At 47.6% G+C, this 23566-nt stretch overlaps 2 protein-coding genes and 2 long non-coding RNA genes across 4 annotated transcripts in view; 2 read left to right on the forward strand and 2 right to left on the reverse strand.

Moving 5' to 3' along the window:
• Positions 1–23566, reverse strand: part of LOC145500501 (uncharacterized) — a 192521-nt gene that overhangs the window by 8048 nt on the left and 160907 nt on the right. The window lies entirely within an intron of this gene.
• The window catches only part of LOC145500511 (uncharacterized), a 340504-nt gene continuing 316940 nt past the window's right edge, over positions 3–23566 (forward strand). The window contains exon 1 of the long non-coding RNA XR_014051103.1: positions 3–1185. This is a non-coding gene — a long non-coding RNA (uncharacterized LOC145500511). The remainder of the gene's footprint in view (positions 1186–23566) is intronic.
• Positions 7189–7857, reverse strand: LOC145500489 (uncharacterized). Its single transcript, XM_081480021.1, has one exon. It carries the CDS (start codon positions 7855–7857, stop codon positions 7189–7191), a length of 669 nt encoding a protein of 222 aa, XP_081336147.1.
• Positions 8229–9502, forward strand: LOC145500479 (uncharacterized). The gene has a single exon (XM_081480009.1). The coding sequence runs from the start codon at positions 8244–8246 to the stop codon at positions 9492–9494; it is 1251 nt and encodes a 416-aa protein (XP_081336135.1). The 5' UTR covers positions 8229–8243; the 3' UTR covers positions 9495–9502.

Below are 23566 nucleotides of genomic sequence, written 5' to 3' on the forward strand. Positions count from 1 at the left end.
ATCCAATTTCATAGGGATTTTCTGTTATGATAAGCTATAATTCTAAATAAATCAAACTAAGCAATGCATTGTGTGCTCTTTAAAAACCCAAAAGCCGAAATTCACCTAAAAGGTTTCAGATCGACCTGAGAAAACGAGATAAATTCTGCAAAATAAGCTTAAGCTTGTTGTAAGTCCACCAAATCTATTTTGAGAGCCCACGTGTTTCAACACCCAGTCAGCACGATGCAGCAAGTAGAAATTTGCAATGCTTATCATTTTTCCTTTGAATTATTTATAAGGATTAACATTATATGAGATCTATAGTCTTTTCAATACATCAAGATGTAGGTTTTTTTTATTTGTCATTTATTTATGTCAGTTATTTATTTGTTTCCCACTGACTCATAATCTTTTTTATTCTTTTGATTTTGTTGTGTCATGAATTAAAGTGACCGTGAGGACAAGGAAATACAAGAAACATATTGATGATCCCACTATACCCATACCAAAATCTACAAGATTTGACCAGTTGATGTCATCTCCCTCTCTTGCATCACTTTTTCCTGGAGACCGTTTCCAGCACCATGAACAGAACACCTCAGAGTTTTCGGCTCGCCTGAGTGAGATGGCTGTTGACAGAAATGTTGTGGATGACTTTGATGGACTATGGAGTCAACCTTTATGCAAGAATTGAAGCTTCACAGAAGCATTTGATGAAATTGAGTTGCCTATACACTGTACCTGAAAAGACCACAGAAATACCAATTGATGTAATACACACAACAACTCAGATTTGTCCACAGACAGTGATTCAGATAATGATGTTGAAGTTTCTAGTTCTGACTCCTCTGAAGAAATTGAGAACTCTGACACTGACGGCCATTCACTGGACTCCCCTGATGAAAGTGAAACTAATTGTTCACAAGAAAAGAACATTTTCTGCCAAAGAATATGCCTGTATGGCTATTCTGGCCTTAATTTCAAGACATTGTATGACAATGAGAGGCTGCTAAAGATATCCTTGTTTTAATGAAACTACAGGTAATTTGTCCAGAGAATGTCACAGTACAGTTTTGCAAATTTACAGCAAGTGTGTGGAAACTGTGAGCTTTTCATTTCTGACATCTGTGAGAGATGTCTTCCTCTTTTTCGTAAAGTCATAAAGGATCAAGTCAAAAATTGTTCAACAGTGGGCTGCGATGGGTATGTGTGTGAATCTACAATTATATTAAATATATACATGCATATATATACTTTTGGTTTTATTGAAATTGTAAATAATATATATACATTTATGCTGACAGGAATTTTTTGCCTAATCTATTTATCAGATCTGAGAGCATCCATTTTTCTATCAGTTAAACTCTGGGTGTTTGATTTAAAGGTCCATATGGGCACATATACACTAACAAATCAGGTTGGATCTAAAAAGCAATGTTATGAGTGCTATAGTTTTATGTTGAGTTGTCAGACTTAAACTGGAATTAATGTAGTAACATTTGTTTGGAAATAATTACCTTGGAGCTTGACAACAATAAAAAGGTATGGAACTCCAGGGAAATGATCCTGTTGATTTTTACTAATTCACAGAAACTGATTCATGCACTGAGTTCATCTTTAATTTTGACATTTTGGGAAATTTATAGAAATTTCAAACACAATATTTCATGTGTTTTAGCTGCTCCCAAAAATTCCCAGTCATACTTTTCACTATTCCCAAATATTCCCAGAAATTCCAAGGTCTTGGATTAAGCATAATTTGCATGGCTTGGAATAACTTGGAATTCCTAAGAATTCCTAGGAATTCCCAGACTACTGGGAATTTATTTCGCAGGGGTACCCCCAACCAAAAGCAGTGGCATTAATAAAATGAAATAGCAAATCAAAATCGAAGTAGAGCTTTATTTGCCGACAGGGTTTACATGCATAATCGTCCACTCGACATTTCGACTACAAGCATTTCACCAAACCGAACTAACCCTACAACAACAAAATAAAACGAGGAAATCTACATTATAAACGCAATATGCATATCATTACATCTGAGTATCAAACAGCAAATCCCTTCTCAATGAAGGTTGACCGAATGAAAGAAAGGATGAGAAAAATTCGTTTAAGCTTGTAGTGTTGAAGTTTAACAATTATTCACGCTGAAGCATAGATTTGAATATCACAGTGTGTATTTTTGTCGACGGCTTAATTTACCTTTGCAGTCATTTTATCGGCGGTAGCTTTACCAGTCTTCAACCAAATTAACCTGGAAATTCCCCCTAAGCATTTGCCAAACCGAATAAATTGAACTAACAAAACGAGGAAATACTTTGTAATCACAAGATGTAAATATTCACATAGGAACGTCAAAAGTAAATTTAGCAAATCCTGTTCGCTTCGGCTTAAAATGGTTTGTTGACCTATCTTGGTTTAAGAAATTTTTGTAGTCTAGGAAGCGGTTGTGCCAACTAACACAGAGAAAACTTCAAAACTCGCCCGGCAGTGTTTACAAATACAGTTTTTTTTTTTTTTAACGTGACGACGAAACTCGAGACAAAACTTGATTTGTTTACAATATGCAACTTACAACAACCTCCACAAAGCCACTCACGTGTTATTGTTATGAGCGAAATTAAACCTATGTAATTTGTAAAATGCCCCACAGCATGGCTTCAAATAAGGAAGACTCTAAAAAGGATTCCTATTGAAAATAACCTTACCTCGCCGAGGCAACTTCATAATTTCCATAGCAAACGCCACAAAAAGCGTCACTTACCTCAAGTTGGCAATTCACTTCGGCCAGTGTAAATGTTCCGGGCAGGAACTTGCAGCAAAAGTTGTGAAGACTGAACCGAACTGATCTAATCTTTTCGATAGATCAACGAATCAACCACTTTTTTCCACTGTGTTTTCTGTTTTGCAATTACTCTAAACACAGAGTTCTCTAGTTCGTCACCTGATTTTAATCATGTGACTTTTCTTGCTCGGCCGCACGGCATCTCGACGCGACGCGCGAGTTAACTTGAGCAGTTCTGTAGTCGTCGGGTGTTTCGTCTCTTTCTATAGTCCTCGTTAGCTTTGCTTCACGGCATTGTTCCGAATTATTTCATCCCCTTTCTCTAGTCCTTGACTCGCTATTATTCACGGCAGTGTTCAGTACTGTTTCGCCTCCTTCCCCAACGCTGGCCTGCTCTCTTTCACGAGGCCCTGTTAGAGGGGGTACCCATGTCCCCTGTCTGAATTTCGCCACCAGCCATGTCGGCATTTCGCAAGATTACTATGTCGCCTGTCGGAATTTCGTCTCAGAGGAGTTGGGTCGGGAAATTTGACCTTGTTCAATTAAAACGAAGCTACACGTATAACACATCGTAATACCTTTGTTTATTACAAAAAGAAACCGACACAGTGCTCTCAAGTCTCACGCATTGAGCATGAGGCTCACACAAACGAATTCAATCTTGCGCTCTCATGCTGAAACTATTATTTCTCACGCATTGAAGGTTCCTTACTGTTTTAGTCTAGTACATATATAATTAAGTATCTCTTTGGATATAATTTACTCCTTGTATGCTTTGCAGTAGTATAGGGAGAGGCATACAAATACCATTTCGCAGAGGGAGCCTCATTTCACCTTATCGCAGCCCCCACCATCAAGTCCGGCCCTCACAGGCTCGGGCCGGTTGAACCTGGGGGCTGCGAACAGTGAAATGAGGCTCCCTCTTTGAAATAGTATTTGTATGCCTCTCCCTATACTACTAACAACAGAGGCTCCCCGCGCAGCGCCCCGCCACGCAAGGCGGCCGCGGCCACTGGAACGAACCGGTTTGGACCGGTTTCAACCGCTCCTCGCGGGGGCAAAACGGTTGTGGGGCGCGGGGCCACAACAAAGGAGTGCGCCATATTAGAAACGCGCGAGCCCGGGGTGTTATACCACCAGAGCCGGGATGGCACGAGCGCCAAACAAGTGCGGGTGGCTGATGCGGGGCCGGAAAGAAAGCTGCGGAAAGCGCCAAGAGGAACGGCAGCCGGCAAGCCAACCACAGAGAGAGCGGAGCCAAAACTCGCGCTGGAAAACGCTGCCGAGAGAACGCTGGAGCCTGCGGCGCCCCATTTAACGAACTTTCTCGCGCGTTTGTATTTTTTTGCGACGAGGCGATAGTGGTGGACCTCGCCGGCCAATGTGTTGGATATCTCGCTGACCTTATGCAAGCGGAAATTTTGAGAAGGCTCCGCCGCCACCACCGGATATAGTGGCTCGGCAGGCGGCGCGCTTGGTGGTAACAGATTTGCCGAAGACATTGCGTATATAAAGAAAATTAATTTAACTCTAATTCAAAAAGAAGAGGGAAGCCCTTGAAATCAAAGAGTTCGCCATTTTCATCTTTCACGCTAATGGTGATGCTATTTATGGTCTGGTCTGTAGAGCAGTCTCGCAAAACCTGTTGCGGAGAACCCTGGTAGCTTACTTTTTCATAAGGCTTCCCTTTCACATCAAAAGAGGCCAGGATATCTGACCTTTTGCCGTTGAACAGATTCTTTTGTTTCTCGACCAAGTCGCAATGAATGAAATATGTCGTTGGAGATCTTAGCCTTTTTACGAAGGTTATATACAGCAGCTTTCGCCCAATACCAAGAAAACCAGCTAAATCGCGATCAAGTTCTATCGGTTTTGACCCGGGATTTTGGATTACAAGCTGGCCAAGAGGCTGGTTTATTGTTGTTACCAACTTATAGTTATATTTGGCGAACAGATTGTCAATTTCTTTCGAAATTCTTTCTAAACTGTAATGCCCTGGGAGCATTTTGCCAACAGACAAAGCGACATCTTTGTTTTTGTCCCCCAAGGTGGCCGAACCTTCTCTTTTCAAATTGTCCCAGCTGTTGTACAAACTGCACGAAATGAGTTTCATGAAATCGACTCTCGGTATCGGCTCTTCAAAATAGATGGTCTCGCCGTTCTGTTGCGCGACAAGAGTGAGAACAACCATTTTTATATTCAACAAATAAAATTGTGTTCAAATAATATGGCGAATGTGGAAAGATCCAAACATTGTGATAAAAGACGCAATAGCCAAGGCAAACGCGTAGAGAGAATTTGTGGGACATTTCCCCAAGGCCGATAGATCCCGTTTCATTGCTCAGGGGAATACCGACGGAAAAAACGTAACGGAAGAAATCTTTTTCAAAGAGGGCCCAAGCTCGCTTCAAAGCGTCTTCGGCTCAGACAAAAAATATTGGAGCGAGGAAATGAAAAAGGCGCTCGGTTTGGAAGACAAGCGCTCGGGGGCCGTTGGAGGTTTTCCTTACCAACTGGCGCCGCTTGGTTCAAAAGTTTCCTTGCCCATCCCTGCCGTACCTTTCGACGGCAAAGCGCAATGTTTGAAAAAAATATTCGACGCCTCAATCCAAATATACGTCACGCCTGAACAATATTTCACGACAAAATTTCGAGAAATATTTGAAAAAACCAAACTCAGGCACACGTCGGCAGTCGAATCAAAACGCTGGCTGGGAGGGCCTGACATGAAATATTGGCCGCAGCAGCTCAACTTCGCGGTTTTCTGCGCGACACAGGGGTGCGGAGTTTCTCGCGAAATCTTCGACAGCGGGGCCCTGCGGGCGGCAGAAAATTTTGGGGGGTCCGGGGGTGAAACCCCCGTGGATCTCCCCCCGCAGATAAGAGCTTTCTACAAATTCCACGTGTACTTCACGGTCAGGCGGATTCTGTACCAGCTTGGAGGAATTCAGAGCATGAGCGCTTTGCCCGGAGACCCGCCGTTCAACCAATACAACAATCATTACGACGTCGCTTCGTACAAAAGGATATGCGGCGAGTTCGGCATTTCCCCCTCGAGCGATTTCCGCTTCACGCACGGGGAAAACCACGGTCTGGGAAGCGTTTACGTGTACGCGACCGGCGCGGCCCGTCGAAAACCGACTATAAATATCCGGGATGGAACAAATTCAGCGATGAAGGCGGCAAAGCTATAAATGGGGACTTGATCGATTACATCGAGCCGGGGGCCGCTTCTGATGCTCAAGCAGACTGGTTCGCGCCCAACACCGCGAACGGTTTGACGCAGGCGGGCTTGTCGAGAATCAACCAGTCAATCGAGGCTTTCGTTTACTGCGTCCTGGGCGCGCAAGTCAACGTCCGCAGCAGCATTCTCGGCTATGGCGGTCGGGCGAGAGAAGCCCAGAGCGAGTTCCTGGTGCTGATGGAAGACGCGATCAGACAGCCGGACTTGGCCGCGAGCGTGCAAAGGTACCAGCTCGCGGTGGACCAAGCGAAGGTCAGGCTCAATCTCGCTGTTGCCCCCATGGCGTGGCTCATGCCCGCGCAGATGATAATCAACACCGCAAGCACGATCGGTTACAACAACAAACTGAAACAGGCTGTCTCCGGAATGAAACTGGGGGTGAATAACGAGGTAAACCCAGAGACAAAAAAAGCTGGGCTCAAACACATGGCAGGCGGCCCGTCAAAAATTAACCCGCCCAATAGCCACCCGTCCAACCCGATTCACAAAGCCGCAACAGCCGAATCGGGGCGTGTGGTTCCACTCCACAGGAAACCAGCTTCGACTGCGCTGCGCGCGGCAGAAAAGGCCATTGGGAGTCCTGGGGCTTCGCCCCCGACCGAAACTCAGCAAGCGCAGCCACCGGCGCAAAAAATTGAGCCCGAGGCTGCAGACAAAACGCCGCAACACGAAATTAACAAAACGGCTGTCATTGTCGGTGTAGTTGGATTATCGGCGTTGCTGTTCATGGCTTGGCGCTAAGCTAACGCTGCTTCTTAAAATATTTTTCGAACAAAAAGGCCACCGCGGCAAGAATGAGCAGCCAGGTGTGCTCGGCCAGAAACCCGACGACTTGGCCGGCGGCTTTGAACAGGAAGCTCACGATCGAGCCAATCAGCCCGGGCAGCAGAGAGCCGAGTTTCGCGGCAATATCTTTGAGGCCGTTCCCCAAAGCTTTGCCGGTGGCTTTCAAACCGCTGGTGAGGACCCCGATGACAGCGCCGATTGTGGTCCCGGCGGCGAGAAGAATGGCGGTCAACGTCACGCCATATTTTTTGAAGATCTCCTTGACCCTTTCCAAGAGAGGCAGCCCCCTTTCCCTTTCCGCGATCTAAGTTTGCAAACGCGCGATCTCGTTTCTTTCTGCCACTCTGCCTTCTGCGGCTTCTTTTTCGGAGGGTGAGGCATTCTCATCTTAGATGATCGCCTGGTCTTCCTCGTTTTGGCGCTGCAGCTCGCTTTCCTGCTCTTTGAGGTCGTCCAACGTTTTTGTTTGGTTTAGCCTTTCTTCCATGGCGTTTGTTTCACTTTCTTTTGCTGCGAGGCTGGCCCTGAGCCTGTCAACCTTGGCTTGTTCCTTTTCTCTGTTTATCGCTTTTTTTGTGAGCGAGTCCAAAGATTTTTTCTTGTTTTCAAGATCGGTTTGATAGCTCTTTTTCTGTTGTTTGAGCCTACGCAGCTCTGCTTCACTATCAAGATTCGAACCTTGTTCATCCTGAATGGCATCAATCTGAGTATCAGTTTGCGCGATTTTACTTCTCAAAGCTTCCAATTCTCTCTTTTGGGCCTCTCTTTGCGCGGCTAATTTCCCCGCCTGTTGAAGTTGTTTTTCAGCTTCTTTCAGTCTTTGGCGCTGTTCTTTGATTGTATCTCGGTCTTCGGCTATAATTTGTTCAGCCCTCGGCCCAAGTTTATCTTTGAAGCTGTCTACAAAATTTTGCATGAAGCCTGACTCATCATCTTTTAGAATCTTGTACTCACCATTTTTAGACCCCAAAGCAACAATTTTTCCCTCATTTTTTCCGGTGCCTCTTCTAATTCTGATTTTTTCAAAGTTTGCTTTTGGGAATTTGTTTTTTATCATATCTACAGCCTTTTTTGAGTTTTTTCCGCAAATAACTTTCTTTTTGAAGATCGCTGATTGAAGGTGTTCTTTCAATCAAAGGGGTTTCTCTATCCCCCAAAGGACGTCTCGGCATAAGAGGTGTCAGGCGGGTCGGACTGCTTGTGAGGAAAAGTACTTATTTCCGTTTGTTCGCCCCCGTGGCAGGGGTCGCCAGGTTGGTAGGGAGTGGACGCCGAGCCTGGCTGAAAAGGACGGGTTGTGTCAACCTCTTGTTCGCCTTCATCAGAGTCGTGGTCAAGTCGATTGTCAAGGTCCGGGTCTCCGTAACCAAATTCGCCACCGCGATATATTTAAGCCAATTATTATTTTTCAAATTAGAAATAATCGCGGGAGTCCTATACACAATGGCAGTTCCAGAGAACCTTCGCGCGCCGTACAGCAAAAAAACATTACAAGGCATGCAGGCCGAGCGCGCGGTGAAGCGGATCACCTTTTCCCGCACTGAAGCCAACCCCGGCGATACTTTGTACGTTTACGCTCCCAAGCTGAACGCGAACGAGGTTCTGGTGCCGAGCTCGCTAGCGCTTGTCTTTAACATCGACCTTTCTGGAAGGCACGCCAACAACTTCCTTGTCCAGAACGTCACGCGAGCTCTCGTTGACAGGCTGCACGTGAAGTTTGGAGGCACTACCCTGCATGACGCGGCTGGCTATGGCATCTACAAAATCTATGATGACCTTTTCCTTTCGCAGGAAGAAAGAGACAACAGGATCCTCGAAGGGATTCAGAGCGAGGATCTATGCAAGATCCGCTCAGGCGCGGGAGACAAGAAAACCTCGGGCGTCGACGCTGAAGAAAAGCTGAACGAGGTGTACGGGAGCAAGTACCGGATCAGGCTGGACCATCAGATCTTAACCGACCACGGCGTTTTCTACCCCCAGGCCCTTTACAAAGACCTCACGTTCGAAATAACCCTGGCTGAAGCTGCACATGTGGTCAATGGCTCCGATACAACCAAGCTGAAATACAAGCTGACCAACATCCAGCTCGAGTACGATATGATCCGCAGCAAGACTCTGGCAGACGAGGCGCATAGCGTTTACACCAGTGGAAAAGAGTTCGCCTATGACCACGTAATGCGTTCCCAAGTGGTTACCTTCAAAAAAGACACCGACGCGAGGAAGAACATCAAAATCGATGCCCAAAAAAGGTCGCTAAAAGCCCTCCTGCTACTGTTCATAGAGCCGTATGCTGATGGCGCCAGAGATTCAGAAAAATACGTCTTCCCGGATCTGACGAAAGTCAGCGTCACGATCAACGGCTCGCCCAACATGATTTACAACAACGGCGTCGAAGGCAAGGACATGTGGGAAGAGGCCCAACGCTTCTTCGTGAAGGAAAAAAATAAAACCGAGCACATGGATGTGACAAAGTTTTACACCGGAGACAATTTCGGGCTTCTGGTTGATATGCGCTCCATGGCGGACCAAGACATTCATGGAAGTGGCAAGCGCATTGTGAACAGTACGGACGGGGTCCAGCTGGAAATCGAGAGGAAAGCCGAAGGCTCAGGCAACGTGAACTGCCACGTATTCGTCATCGCCGACTCCCAGTTCAACATTATGGAAAGACAGCTGGAATCTGTACAGAATTAATAGCGCTGCGCGCGGCAAAAACTTTCTCCAGTCGGAAGACATGGACCCAAGCAAGATACCCTTCAACGCTCTCATCGTGGGGCCGACAAATTCTGGCAAATCGAGGTTCGTGGTGGACCAGCTCTACGGCCCTTTCCGCGGGAAGTTCGACTACATCGTGCTCATCTGCCCGACGTTCACGCGCAACATAACCTACCACCGGCTTGGCGAAAACGATCCAAGAATGGATGTGATAGTCTGTGATCAGCACGACGTGGAAAGGTGGTTGAAGCTCGTGAGATGGCTTTCCGAGAGCACCAACACGCTCATAATCCTAGACGACTGCGCGGCCTCCAAAGACGTGAAAGGGCGCACAGGCGAGCTGGTAAATCTTGCCTTTTATGCACGACATATGGGCATCAGCGTGTGGGCACTGGCCCAGAAGTTGACCGGAATAACAGCTTCCTTCCGGGAGAACGTGGCGGCGATCGTCTTCTTTTACACCCCTTCGGCCAGGACAACGAAAGCCATCTTCGACGATTACGCCGGCGAGCTCTCCCCCGATGAGCACAGAGGATTGATTTCAAAGCTGAAAGAGCGAAAGTTCTCTTATCTTATTTTCGCGCTTCGCCACCCGTACGGGGTAAAGTTATTTGAATAAAAAATTACAGCTCTATATAGCCTTACACAATGGCTGCAGAAGAAGCCGCGTTAGCACAAGTTTTGGACCTTCTTGAAACGGAGCCCGCGCCGTCGAGTGGTCCCGCATGCGGCCTTGTTCCAACCGCCCCCGACATTCCTGCTCTTCGCGAGCAGCTGGCCGTGCTCATGTCCACAGGCAAAGCCAAAGAGGCTATCGGAGTGCAGATAACCCACGAGCGGGTGAAGCGCCTGAGCGACAAAGAGGTCGAGATATTCACCAAACGCTACGAGACGTACGTGGGCTCGAAGACGACGGAAAGCCTGATCGACAGCTTCATTTTTCTTGCAACCAAAGTGGTCGGAATGACCGTCAAAATCAAAGACATCGAGGCTTACCAAAAAGAGCTCAGAAACGACTACATCTTGAACAAAGAGCTCTCCAATCTGGCCGGCAACGTTTCTTTGAAGTGCGGCCGGTTTCTTGCCGCGGCCAACGCGGTGTTCATCACCACGAAACATATTGATTTTAGTCCACAGCAGGGCTCTGCCCCGCGCCCCGGGGATGTGGGGTGGAACCCCACACAGTTGCCCGTGCAGAGCCACCCTTCTCGTGATGAAAACGGCAATCCGCTTGAGGGCGTTGATGAAGTACCTGGCTCAGCAACTGCTGAATAAATGGGCACCATTCATCAACAAATACTGAGGTCTTGCTGTCAAATTGTTAACAATTAAACTTTTTTCATTTGCTTATAATACGGTTCGCTTCAATGTCAACCGAACAATCCGAGAGCGCGCCTTCCGCCGTCACTGAGACCAAGGCAGCGCCTGCCGCCGTCACTGCGCCTCAGGTAGAGACCAAGACAGCGCCTGCCGCCGATACCACACAGCAAGCGACAACTCCGACTGCAACCACGCAGCGCGTTAAAAACCCCAAGCGTGTGGCCGCCGGAAAAATGGTTGCCGAAAGAAGTCTTCTGGCCCGAGAAGAACAGAAGAAAGCGGCCGAGGCTTATTACGCAGAAAAGCAAGCGAAAGCTGCCACAGCGGCCCCTAGGCCAGCCGCGTCTACAGAAGGTGAAAGCCCAAAGAGCGGCGGCCTTTTTGGCCTCAGCACCAACCAATGGATTGGTATTGGCGACTTTGGCGTTTCCCTGTTCGGGATCTATTACAAACGTGAAGAGATCCTGGCAGCGACCAATGCCGCATTGGACAAAATTAGAACGCCGAAGCCCGCGCCTGAGCCCGCTCCTGAGCCCGCGAGTGTCGAGCCAAAACCTGCTCGCGATACACGGCAAAGAGGATTTTAAAAAAAAGGATTTAAATGTTTGCGCGTGATTCATATCTCACGATGCCGAGCCCGAGCATTTCCCAGGTTCTCATCTATACAGCAGCAATCGGAGGGATTACGCTTTTTTGGGTCGATTTAACCAAAACGGCTTACGGAGCGGTATCAATGCTTGCCAACGAAATGTATGCCGATAAGGTCTCTCAAGACAGAGAAAGACGGAGAAAAATGGAACAAGAGGTGCGAGAAGAGATCGAAATAAAAAAAAGATTGGATGAAATCGCAGCGGAGTCAGGCGCTCCGCGTGGTGAAAATTCGGGGCACAGCCCTGTGGATCTTTGATCCACGAAGAAAATTTCTTCGCGCGAAGCGCAGGCAAGACAGATTAATTTTGTTTTAAACTTTCGCTGATTCCTTATATCAAGCGCGCCATGTCAGACAACAAGCTTGTCAAGACCGTCATTGACGCCGCAACTATCACTGGATTAGCCGCGGGCATCGGCTGGGCCGCGAAAAAGGTTGTGAAAGAGAATTTCACTTCTGATCCCAGCAGCAGCTTTATGAATTACATGAAGTTCACCGTCGTCGTGACGGGCAGCATTGCCCTAAAAGGGTACCTTGAGGACCAGAAAATCCTGCCCGCCAGCATTTGAAAAATCTTCCGATAATATAGACCACGGCGAGCATCGCTATCATGATTGGCGGGGCTGTGTTGAACGCCACGGCTTTTATCGGTGACAATTATCCGGCGAGGGCACTCGGCGGGGGCGACAAAGCCGCGCTTGAAGAAAAGAAGCGCCACGACAAAGCTCTCGAAGATTATCAAGCCGCTTACGCCAAATACACGCGAGACCGGACACAACTTCTCGACTGGATCGCGACCAATGCGCAAACAAAGGAGCAGGCCAAGCAAAACCTGACCAACACGGACTACGCCTTCAAACTCTACAACCAGGCACATCCTGACGAACAGATGGTGCCCCCCAAGGAGCCGAAGTTCTCAGATTTCTATCAGCCAAGCGAGCAGCAGAAAAACGGCGAACTCGCGTTCGTGGGCGCCGGCGCTCTAGCTCTGGGCTACGCGGCCTTCCGGTTCCTTTAAACTTTTTTACGCCTTACTTATATGGACGCGAAACTCGCAAAGATTTACTACAGCCCCGGGGGCTACTGAAAAGGCATAGCCGCGATCAAAAAATTGGCCGAGGCCGCCAAGGTACCTGAAGAAGCCACAAAAAAGTGGCTGATCAGGCAAGCGCCCTGGCAGATATACCTCCCCGCGCCGAAGCGGATTCCTCGGCCGAAATTCGACGTTCCCACGCCCAACAGGGTCCATCAGGCTGACCTTCTTTTTGTGCCGCACGACAAGCTCCCTCGCGGCCGCAAAGTTTTCAAATACGCGCTGACCGTTGTCGACGTGGCCAGCCGCTTCAAAGAGGCCGAACCCCTGACTTCGAAGAATTCTGATGAGATCGCCCTGGCCTTTCAGAAGATTTACAAGCGCTCGCCTCTCGAATGGCGCGAAATGCTGCAGGTTGGCCTCGGGCGCGAATTCATGGGCGCAGTCGCCAAAGAGATGGACAAGCACAAAACCTTTATCCGGCGCGGGCGCGTTAACATTCACCGTGACCAGGCCATTGTCGAACGTTTCAACCGCACTCTGGCTGAACGATTGTTCGGGCACCAGTACGCCGAAGAGATGCTTCTCCCTGAGGACAAGGGGTCCACTGCCTGGGTGAAAAGACTTCCTGAAGTTGTTTCGGCTTTGAACAACGAGGTCACAAGCCTTATCGGCAAGAAACCCGCCGTTGCCATCAAAGAAAAATCTGTTTACGCAAGGCCGTCGACACTTTACACGAGGCCTGTTGGAAAAAGCGAAAAAATCCTCCCCTCTCTTGTCCGAGTTCGTTATCTCTACCAGCCCGGCGAGCTTGAAGGAGGCGTGAAAAGGGCCACGGACCCAATCTGGTCTTTGAAAGTTTACAACATTGAAACGTCTTTCATCAAACCGGATCAGCCCGTTCTATACTATCTGCGCGACGGGCCCAAGCGCGGCTTCGTGCGCGAAGAGCTGGTGGTTGTTTCTCCGAACACTACTCTTCCTCCCGCTGACGTGAACTAGATGTGATATGCGATTGGTTCGGAGTGTATCCCGTCGGGCAGCACCCACCGCTTGTCATAATAAGCGCTCAGCCCCAGCTTCCCCTGCTCGTAAGTGACGATCTGGCCGTCCCGCATCCTGAAACCCCGGTTGGTGGCCATGTCTTTGCTGCCTTCCAACGCTTCCTTGAACCGCTGCCATGACACCTCGTTCTGCCTTTTCGCCATCCCCTTTATGCTGAACTTCTGTTTTTCGCCACCCTCTCCGTCGTCGGCGTAATAACACTTTGAGCAAAGGGCGATCATCCGGAGGCCCTCGAACTCAAGCTTGAAGAGACCTGGGCTCCGGCCACTCCACTTGTCCCAAGACAGCCACTGGTTTTTTTCCGCATCGAATTCTGCCTTCAGCGACGTCCTCGAGCCGCTCGCCCGAGATCGCCATGTAGTTGCTGTCCGTGTCCATCTGCATCAGCTCGAAATCTCTTCTGTCGACGTACTTGTCGAGAAAGTCGTAGTAGAATTCCAGCATCCGCAGCTTCGCCAGCTGGTAGACGGCGATTCCGATCTGGAACGGCCGCCTGATCGTGATCCGGGGCTTGCGGCTTTCCAGCTCGTAGGCCTCCCCGATCTCGTCGAGGTCTTCGAAATACGCGCTCCGCAGCGCTCTGTCGACAACCTTCTCGTCTTTCGTGTAGATCACGTTCGTTTGCCGCTCCAGCGCTTCGATCAGTTTCCCGTACGCGCTGTTTCCGAGCAGTTTGAACACTTCAGCGAGCAGCGCCTTGCTTCTGTCCACGTCTCCTGTCCGGCGCACCTCCGTCCCCTGCTCCACGAACCATGTGAAGATCCTGCCCGGTTCGTAGTCGATTGTTCTGGAAACCTTCGTGACAACCGCCCCATGGTTCACGTACCACTGCAGCAGAGGGGCGTACACTAACAGCCGTTCTGCGGACAGCGCCCCCACAAGTTTTTTTCTGTCTCCGCGCTTTCTGCACGTTTTCGCCAAGTACTCTTTCATGTGTTCCGGCCAGCTTCGGCGGGAACCCTTTTGTTGTAAAACAAAGGGCACATCTCGTCGAACATTGGCCGCAAACGCTCTGGGATCTTGATGTCGACTTCGGCGAAGCCGAACCACTCCCCCGCTTTCAACCTGCTAAACAAAACTTCGGCCCCTTCCCCTTGGCGGTCATCGCTGTAGTGCACGACCTTCTCCTTCCCGCAAGGCATTTCTCTGAGCATGGTCGAGAGATAGAGAGCGCTGGCGTCGTAACCGAGAATCTTTTTGCAAAGACGCGGTTCTTCGAACTGATGCGACCTTATCCGTGTCACGCCGGCCTCGTGCCGTCTTGTGAAAACCAGGCTCGGCCCGCCAACAACCGCCCCTTTGAGCATTTGGTAAGTCTCTCTGCCAGGGCTGTAAAGGTCTGCACCGCGCTCGATCACCCCTCTGAGCAAATAATGCAAACTCACCCCTGGCAGGCTCACCGCGTCTTTCAGAATGTCGATTCCTCTCTCGGTGTAGAAGCTTTTCATCTTTTCCAGCGCTTCGAGGCCGGGAGCCACATCAAGATTGTTGTAGTAACGCAGCCAGTCTGCAAAGGTCAGCATCCCCTTTTCTTTGAACTGCCGCTGGCACCCCTCCCACTCCTTCAGCGTGAGAACGTATCCGCCCTTCAGCTTCGAATACCAGGCCTCGTATTCTGGGAGCCCAGGGAAATCGAGCTTTTCGGGCGCGTCGAACCATTCGTAAGGGAACCAGGATTTCTCAGACTCGCTTCCGTAGGCTTTCACCCATTTCGCGTAGCTCGTGCCCGGGCCCAGATAGTTGATGATATCGAGGAAACGGGCCCCCCAGGTGAGCAGGAACATGGTTTTGTTCCCTTTCTTGGCCACTTTGACTTTTTTTGAGACTTCGGCGAGAGTGCTGACGAAGTGTTTTTTGATCAGATTCAGGTCGTACGAGCCTGAGTTGAAGCCCACGACAGGGACCTGGTTGCACCATTCATTAATTTTTTGCTGCTGGTCTTTTGTCAGCAGGTGCATGTCTTCTGGCACGAACTCCGCTCTCACCTGGTCCTGGATGTTTTTCTCGCGTCTCTCCAGCTCTTTCAGGAACTTTCGGACCAGCTCCACGGGGTTTCTTTCGCAGATGTGGGTGGGCTCTCTTTCAAGAGAGTCCCCAACGCTTACAGAGATGGGCACGTGCGCGCTTTCTATCGTTAACGCGCCTGTCGGCTCTTTCCGATAATTTTTGTCGCCATAAGCCTCGAAATCGTACAAGATCTCGTGCGGGTAAGTTTTCGTTTGCTTTCTCGGGAGTTCCCCCTTGAGACGCCCAACTTCGCAAGACCAGGCCTCGATAACTTTGTAGCCGCTCTTTCGCAGAAATGCGGAACGGTTCACTGTGGCCTGGTACAGCTGTTCGGCTGTTTTACCGTTTGTTATGACCTCCTGTCGGTTAGGATAACATTTTGGGCATCCGTGGAAGGGGCAGCCGTGGTATTGGAATACCGTCCTCGTTTTGTGGTGGTACCCGTCGACAGGAGAAGACTTCATTTTACCACCTTCTCGAGGAAGCCATCTCTCGCCCCCGTGCCCGCACATCGCGTGGTGGATGTGTATGCCCCGTCGCTTCGCTTCCCGCTCCAGCCACAGAATCGCTTGCACCGACGCTGAGCCTTTTTGGTACATCACTCTCTCGAAAGCTGTCTCCGGGGCTTCCACTTTTGTCCCCGGGCAAGAGATCACCGTTTCTCCCGCGCTGCAGGTTTCATGGTGGCGGTGTAGATTCCAGGTTTTTGTGAATCTCTGGCCGCAATGGGTGCATGCATAAGTTTTCGTAAGCTTTGTGATGTCTTTTATCAAGAAAGCGTGTCCTTCGTAGACACCTATCGTCAAAATGTTTTTGAGTTTGGGGTTCGGGTTTGTTCTGAGATGCCATACCACTTCACCGCCAACCAAACGCTCAGGCTCGTAGACACGAATTCCGAGCCAAGATGCGACGGGCGAGCCCTCATTCAGATGGGCTTCCACCTTGTCGAGCTCGTCCAGAGACGTTTTTCTGAAGTTCGGCGGAATGGCCTTGAGTTTGTAGAAACTCTGGGCGATACTTCGGGCTTCTTTTATGCAACGATCTGTGCGTGCCCCTCGGTGCACTGCGATGCTCCGCCATAGGCACAGGTTGTCGTTGTACGTGTCCAACGCCACCATCTCCCGGCTGTGGGCAAGGTTGCGCAGCCAGTCAGGCAAAGGCCCTGTTCCCACCAACGGCTGCCTGTCGAGCACAACCTTCATGTCAACGTTGAAAAAGCCTTCAAAAGCCCACTTCGTGCTGGGTCTTTCAACTCTTTCGTTGTCGAGACGCTCTTCTTCCCGGGTGATTAGCCATTTTCCCGCGTCTTCCAGTTTGTCAAACCACTGTGAGCCCTTGGGGTTCGAGTAGTACACAATAATTGTTCCATCCTCAATGTTTCGCAACTGGTACGCGAAAACGTGCCGAAGATAGAACGACGTGCTTACTCTTTCGCGTATCTTAGCCATAAACTCTGGCGTGAGGTTTGTCCCCAAACCTCTGATGAAGCGCCATCGAATGAAACGCCGGCCTGTGATCTCTTCCCCTTCTTTTTCTGCATCGTCGAACAGATCCAGAATCTCGTTCTGGTAGTCTGTCACTGTTCTGATTCTCCGCGCAGGGAAGGGGTCGTACTCCCTCAGAAGCGCTTGCACTCCTCTTTGCCTTCTTTGGCGTGGAGGGGCTCTTGGCTCGTAAGGTTTCGGAAGAAGCGGCTTTTGCAGACGCACCTGCGTTTCTTGAGAAATTGGTTCATCCAGCACGTTCTGGACAACCTTTCTTACCGCTGGCGGGCTTTCTGCAAGAAGCTCATCGAAATAACGCAACACAGCGGAGTCTATTTTTGCGAGTTCTTCTTCCAATCTTTCTTGAATGACGGAAGACATGGCTCCTTGGAATATAACGCCGGTTACATTTCCCCAACTGGTGTTTTTTTTCTTTCTTGCAGCTCGAGCAAAACAAGCTGAAAAGCTTTTTTCGCTTTTTCTTGTTTGCGGTGAAGCCGCTGTTTTAGCGCGCCCCCGCCGCAGGGCTTGCAAAGACGATAGTCACACAGCAGTCCGACTCCGCATACTCTGCATGGCTCTGGCATTTTCATTCCTTTTTTCAGCTGGTAGTTGTGCTGGCCGCAATACGCCCCGTAACAGCGCTTTCCGCAGCTTTCTTTCCGGCCCCGCATCAGCCACCCGTACTTGTTTGGCGCTCGTACCATCCCGGCTCTGGTGGTATAACATCCCGGGCTCGCGCGTTTCTAATATGGCGCACTCCTTTGTTGTGGCCCCGCGCCCCACAACCGTTTTGCCCCCGCGAGGGGCGGTTGAAACCGGTCCAAACCGGTTCGTTCCAGTGGCCGCGGCCGCCTTGCGTGGCGGGGCGCTGCGCGGGGTGCCTCTGTTGTTAGTAGTATAGGGAGAGGCATACAAATACTATTTCAAAGAGGGAGCCTCATTTCACTGTTCGCAGCCCCCAGGTTCAACCGGCCCGAGCCTGTGAGGGCCGGACTTGATGGCGGGGGCTGCGATAAGGTGAAATGAGGCTCCCTCTGCGAAATGGTATTTGTATGCCTCTCCCTATACTACTTTTGCACTTACTGCGAACACTTTTCAGCACTAGGAATTCTTATGCAGAGCCAGCATTTCTCCGGTCAGTGGGTTTAAGGATTACTTTAAGGTTACTTTTAAGGTGGCCGAACACAGTTTTCGAGAGCCTATGCTTAATTCACCATTACTTTTAAGCTATTTATGCTTTGGCGCTCGTTTTTTGCAAGAGTCAAGGTTAGCCACAGAAAAGTTTATTCTCGCATTTTGGCTAAGGTGTGTGCTGTTGCCACGGCAACGGGGCTGGTTAAAAACAAGGCTTAAAAAATGGTTTTTGTTTATTTAAAAAATATCCAGTCGTTAGATTTTTTTCATCTTTTGCCCACTACGAATTGACATTAAATCCCTTCTGTCTACACTGTTCTAATAAAATTTTGACATTTTCGTAATTCGATTTTCGTAATTCGCCGTAAATCGTTTTCACCGCATGTTCTGTATTATTAAAAATTCCCTATGTCAAAATTCAGATTTTTTTGCGATAGATCATTCACGTGGTTTCTGAACTATTTTTTTGCCAAATTTCTTGAAATTCTAACGACTGGATCGTCAGAAATTCGCAAGTTTCTGCAAAAGCAATCGGTCTCAAATTTTTTGAGCAACTGCGCATGCGCTGCATTTAACTGGGTTCTTTCGGTAACAAAGAGAAAGCTGAGAATTGCTGGTCTCTTTGCGTCGTTACCTTTTCTAACATATCTTTGTAATAAAAGGCTAAAGTCATCAATATACTGCGTTCAATAATAGAGAAAAAATAGCACAGATAGTGCGGATGTTGAATGAATGAAATGATCGCTCTTTGCAATCCTTGTGCGCGCGCTCAATTGCATCAGCAAAAGCGCGCGCGAAAACCGTGTTCGGCCACCTTAAAGCATCACATTTCGACTCAGAATGAAGGAGAAGACTTCTTAGCTACTTCAATTTTTCAAAATTTTCTAAGGGGCTGGGGGCATGCTGGGGGGCATATTGGGTACATGTTTTCTAAGGGCTTGGGCATGCTTTCGAGCGCTGAAGTTGCTAACCTCCTAGGAGATGTGGGGGTATGCTTCCCCGCGAAATTTTGAAATTTAGACGCTTGGAATTGCTATTTTCACCCATTTTCCAGTCAGTATTTGGACCTAAAGTACAATCGAACCTATGACTATTTTTACCATGTTTATGTTTAGCAACCGTTCTTTAACTCAAAATCTCAACGGCCTCAATCAGATTATCTCTCCTGTCTATAATCTTTCTTTGAATTTGGCGTAACCCTTACTTTCTGCTGAAGACCAGAAGACCTTGGCAGCTTTCCCCTGTCTCTCTTTTCCTTCCATAATGCCATTTGTTGATAATACAACTTGATATTCTTTTACTGGTGACACACTAGTAAAAATATGAAGGAGACTTTCGAAGATCTCTTTCCTTTTTCCTTAAGCGTGTTTTTAGGCGTTTTAGGCCACTGCTCTCTTAGCTAAGGGTGAGAAAAAATACTCAGCAATGACGGACTCGATTTATTCAACGTGGACGTTTTAGCATATATATAAGAAAGCCTGTGTTTCACGACCCGTCAACATCGCGCGTGAGAGAGGAAAACACACTTAAAACTCTGCCGGAAATGCGTCTTCACTTCGACTCAGACGTTTAAAACAAACACTGCATTCTCAGTTCCGAAATTCGTTGTCGGTCTATCTTGCCATTGGTGTCGCTTTCTCTATTCTGCTAGAGTAGCCTGTCGTTCGTCGCCAATTCATAGCTCTCATGTCGCCGTTTCAAGGCCATGTCGCTTGTCGGAATTTACCCCTAACAGGGCCTCTTTCACGATCTTGTTCGCTACTTCTTTGCCTGTTAATTCTTGCTTTCTGTTTCTGTTTTGTGCTTCAGTGCAACCCCATCTTTAAAACGTTAGAACAACCTCCGCTATCATTTGTTGACATGACAAATAGAAATGAGTTTTCTTTTCTTTAAAAATCCCGCCAAAAAAAGATAGCATTCCTCGGTTCCCCAGTTTGCGTTACCGCGAGGCTCCTCTCCCCCTCCCCCACAGTCTGTACGGACGGCGTTCGCTCGCTCGCTCGTACGGTGACGTCATAAACAATTTTTTTTCTCGGCTTGATGGGTTTACCAAAATTTCTAAGGAATGAGGCTCTGCTCGCGCGCCTTCGGCGCGCGGTAGCTCCGCTACAAATGGGATCAATTGGTTCACTGCTCAGTTCAGTCGCTAGGAGTTTCTCAGCATCTCCATCTCTTGAACAAGCATTTTCAAGGGCCTGAATGATTTCTTCTTCTGTGTTTGTTGGAAAAGTTTCTTTCAAAACTTTTACATCACTTCCTTCTGTAATGAAATGTAATCAGAATTATCATTTTGTTGTCATTTTGTGTCACATCAAGGCTACATTCTTTGGAGACAGTAAATGAGAAAAATGCAGAAATTGGATACCTCAGTCAGTTGCGTGACTCGTTTTTGTGACAATAACTTGTAACCATTAAGTCTTGTCCACACTTGTGGATAATAACAAGGCCCAAGCCTGTGGAACAAACATAAGTCAACAAGACAAGTGCAGTGGCATCAGAGGAGATCTGGTGACAACAGATCATATGCTTGTGCTTATTTTGTTTCATGCTGTATCACTTATTTGAAATTAAAGCTCAAATACAAGAAAAGAACAAAATTTCTATGTATTATGCTTGTGCTTATCTCACACCGATCACACACATTATGCTTAAGACTGTGATTATTGCACAATTGCGTATCAGCCTTTGACCTTCATATCAAGTTTCACATGAGTTTTGACTACCACCTTGACTTGTTTGGATTAAATGTTACCGAGTTTCTTCAACTACTCTTCGAGGACGAGAAAAAAATAGAGAAACCTACCAGTTCGTTGACCCGTGATTAAAGGCTCAGCGGCAGATCCAGTGGAAGCCCAAGGGCACCGATCCATTTCATTGTCGTCATTTATATCATCGACAACCAGAACTGTGCTCTCAGTTGCCTTTCCTTTCCGGCATGCCCCAGAGAAACCATATGTACACAAATGCGATTCTTTAGCAGCACCTTCGAAAGTTTCGCTGTCACTTTTATCTGACTTGTTAGTATCAAACTCTTCAAGAGGTATAACGTAAAATGTTAATCGCGTGAATTCCTTGCCGATTGCTTGCTTGTAAGCTGCAAGTGAGAACTTGTCATTTGTTCCAGGAACATGAATCACTTCCCGAAAGTCCGGATATAGCAAAGCATAAGCAACGGTCTCGTCAAACGTCTGATCAAAGCTGGCATGTTTTGCCACTGCCCTCTGCATGATCTTTTCTTTGATGGCTAGCGAATTTACTGTAATGACCTGTGTCTTCCAACGACGAAGCTTTATCACTCCATCTGTTTGGGCTGCCAAACCAACCTTTATTTCTACATTTGCCGATTTCTGTGAAGTAGTGCCCATGGAATGGCGGGACTGTTTTTTTTTTTTCTTTTTTCTTTTTTTTCTTCTTGGGGGGGGGGGGGGGGTTTAAAACCGTGTTGACGTTCTTCTTCACGCTTTCCATAGAACTCTTCGAACGATTGAGTACGTTCTGACGACGACGAGTGGTCAGGGGAATCCGAGTTCACTAGACTTGTAGAACGACAGGCACCTTCACTTATCTCGCGTCCCGTTCCTGATGTAGAAGGAGAACCAAGCATTCGGAAAACCTCCTCACGGACTGCTGCACGAATTTCGTCTCGTACATAATGAGGCGCCATCTTGGTTGTCACCTCAAGGAAAAAGCGCGCGAATTAGAGCTTACTACGTAGGTCTCAGGCCATTCTCGTCTCCAGAGACTCCGTTTCTTTTGGTCACGTGGTCGGAGAAACGGAGGTCGGAGAAACTCGTCAACGACATTTTAAGACGAGTAGCACTGGGGACGAGAATGGTCTCAGGCCTTCTCGTTGAAATGCGCGCGCATAGTTTATTTCCCTTTCATTTGCGGCGTGCGGTTAACTTTTGTTTGCAGTGATGATTTTGCTTTCATTTGCAGTGTGCGTTCAGTTTTTTTGCTCTGCGATTTTTTGTTTACTTAATTTGGGGTTTCATTTTGCTTTCATTTGTAGTGTGCAATCCACTTTTCTTTGCAGTGTGCGTTTTGCTTTCATTTGCAGTGTGCGTTTAATTTTTTTGCCGGTGTGCATGCGTTAATTATAGGTGTGCATTCCATCTTTCATTGGCAGTGCTGGTTTGACTTCATTCGTAATATCTTTGATTTAGTGTGCAGCGACATTTTTTGTTATTTTGTGTTTTTTCTGTTTTGTAAAGTTGTCCCTAATGGGCCACCGTATAAATGAACAGAAGACTGTGACCTTGAGGAAAATGTCAGAAATGTAAGCTTATATTTGTGCATGATCCAGTCTTTCCTTCGAGCGGCTGTTTCTTCAAGAGTTCAATTCACGATCAAGCGACGAGTTTTCGAGCTAACCTAAAACCCGGGAACTGAAATAATTCATCAGAGGCTACCAATATTTGATAAAACTTCCTTTATTAAAGCTCAGAAAAACTATTGCCTTTATAACGTTTTCGGAACAGAAGGATTTCATATATAAGACTTCACAAATAGAGATTTCTTAAAGCATTTAAATGGCTTTCGATGTTACAAACGTTTTACAATGAAAGCTTGTGCTGAATTTTACTGTCGTCAAATCGCTAGAAAATTCTCTCTAAAATTTCCGCAATGCATTACTCACCTCGAAAGGCTGCTACAGACCAGTTTTCAAAACCCATTTTTTTTTCGGCCCGACCCGTCTCAGAGTACCGAATGCCTTTGTTCAACCAGCTGATTCAACCCCTGCTCGCCTTCGCAAATTCCTTAGGTGGATGCCCGGCAAAAAAACTTTAGCTCGAAATTTGGTAGCTCACAGGAATAATATTGCTCATCTCCGGAAGAATTATTAGATTTTCCCATATTTTACAAGAAAAAAAAATAGGAATTATGTTTTACAGTGTCAATCAACATCGACTAAAAAAAAATGGCTAAGAAAAAGTAAAAATAAACAAACTGCCGTCAGCGTGCAACCCACAGGCAAATGGATCGAGCGTATTAGTCAATCAAAACGCGCGCTTCGCTAAGGCTATGTTATAAAGATCAGTAACAGCAAATACAGATTTTGAAAATTTGCAATCAATGACTAATCGATGCACTCAATCAATGAGTAATCGATGACTGAAAATTTAGTGGCCTATCGATTACTCATCGATTACTCATTGCCCATTGGCAATAATTGATAACTAATCAACTGATTACCCATCGATTATAATTGCCTATCGATTACTCATTGATGTCACTGATGTCATCGACTAGATAACCCTGGAAACCTATACAATTATCTTTCGAGAATCAAGAACATTAGCGTTTTACGACGCATTATCACAAGTCAAACTTTGCCATAGTCAAGATACACCCA

This window comes from Orbicella franksi, chromosome 10 (genome assembly GCF_964199315.1).
Source record: "Orbicella franksi chromosome 10, jaOrbFran1.1, whole genome shotgun sequence".
NCBI lineage: Eukaryota > Metazoa > Cnidaria > Anthozoa > Scleractinia > Merulinidae > Orbicella > Orbicella franksi.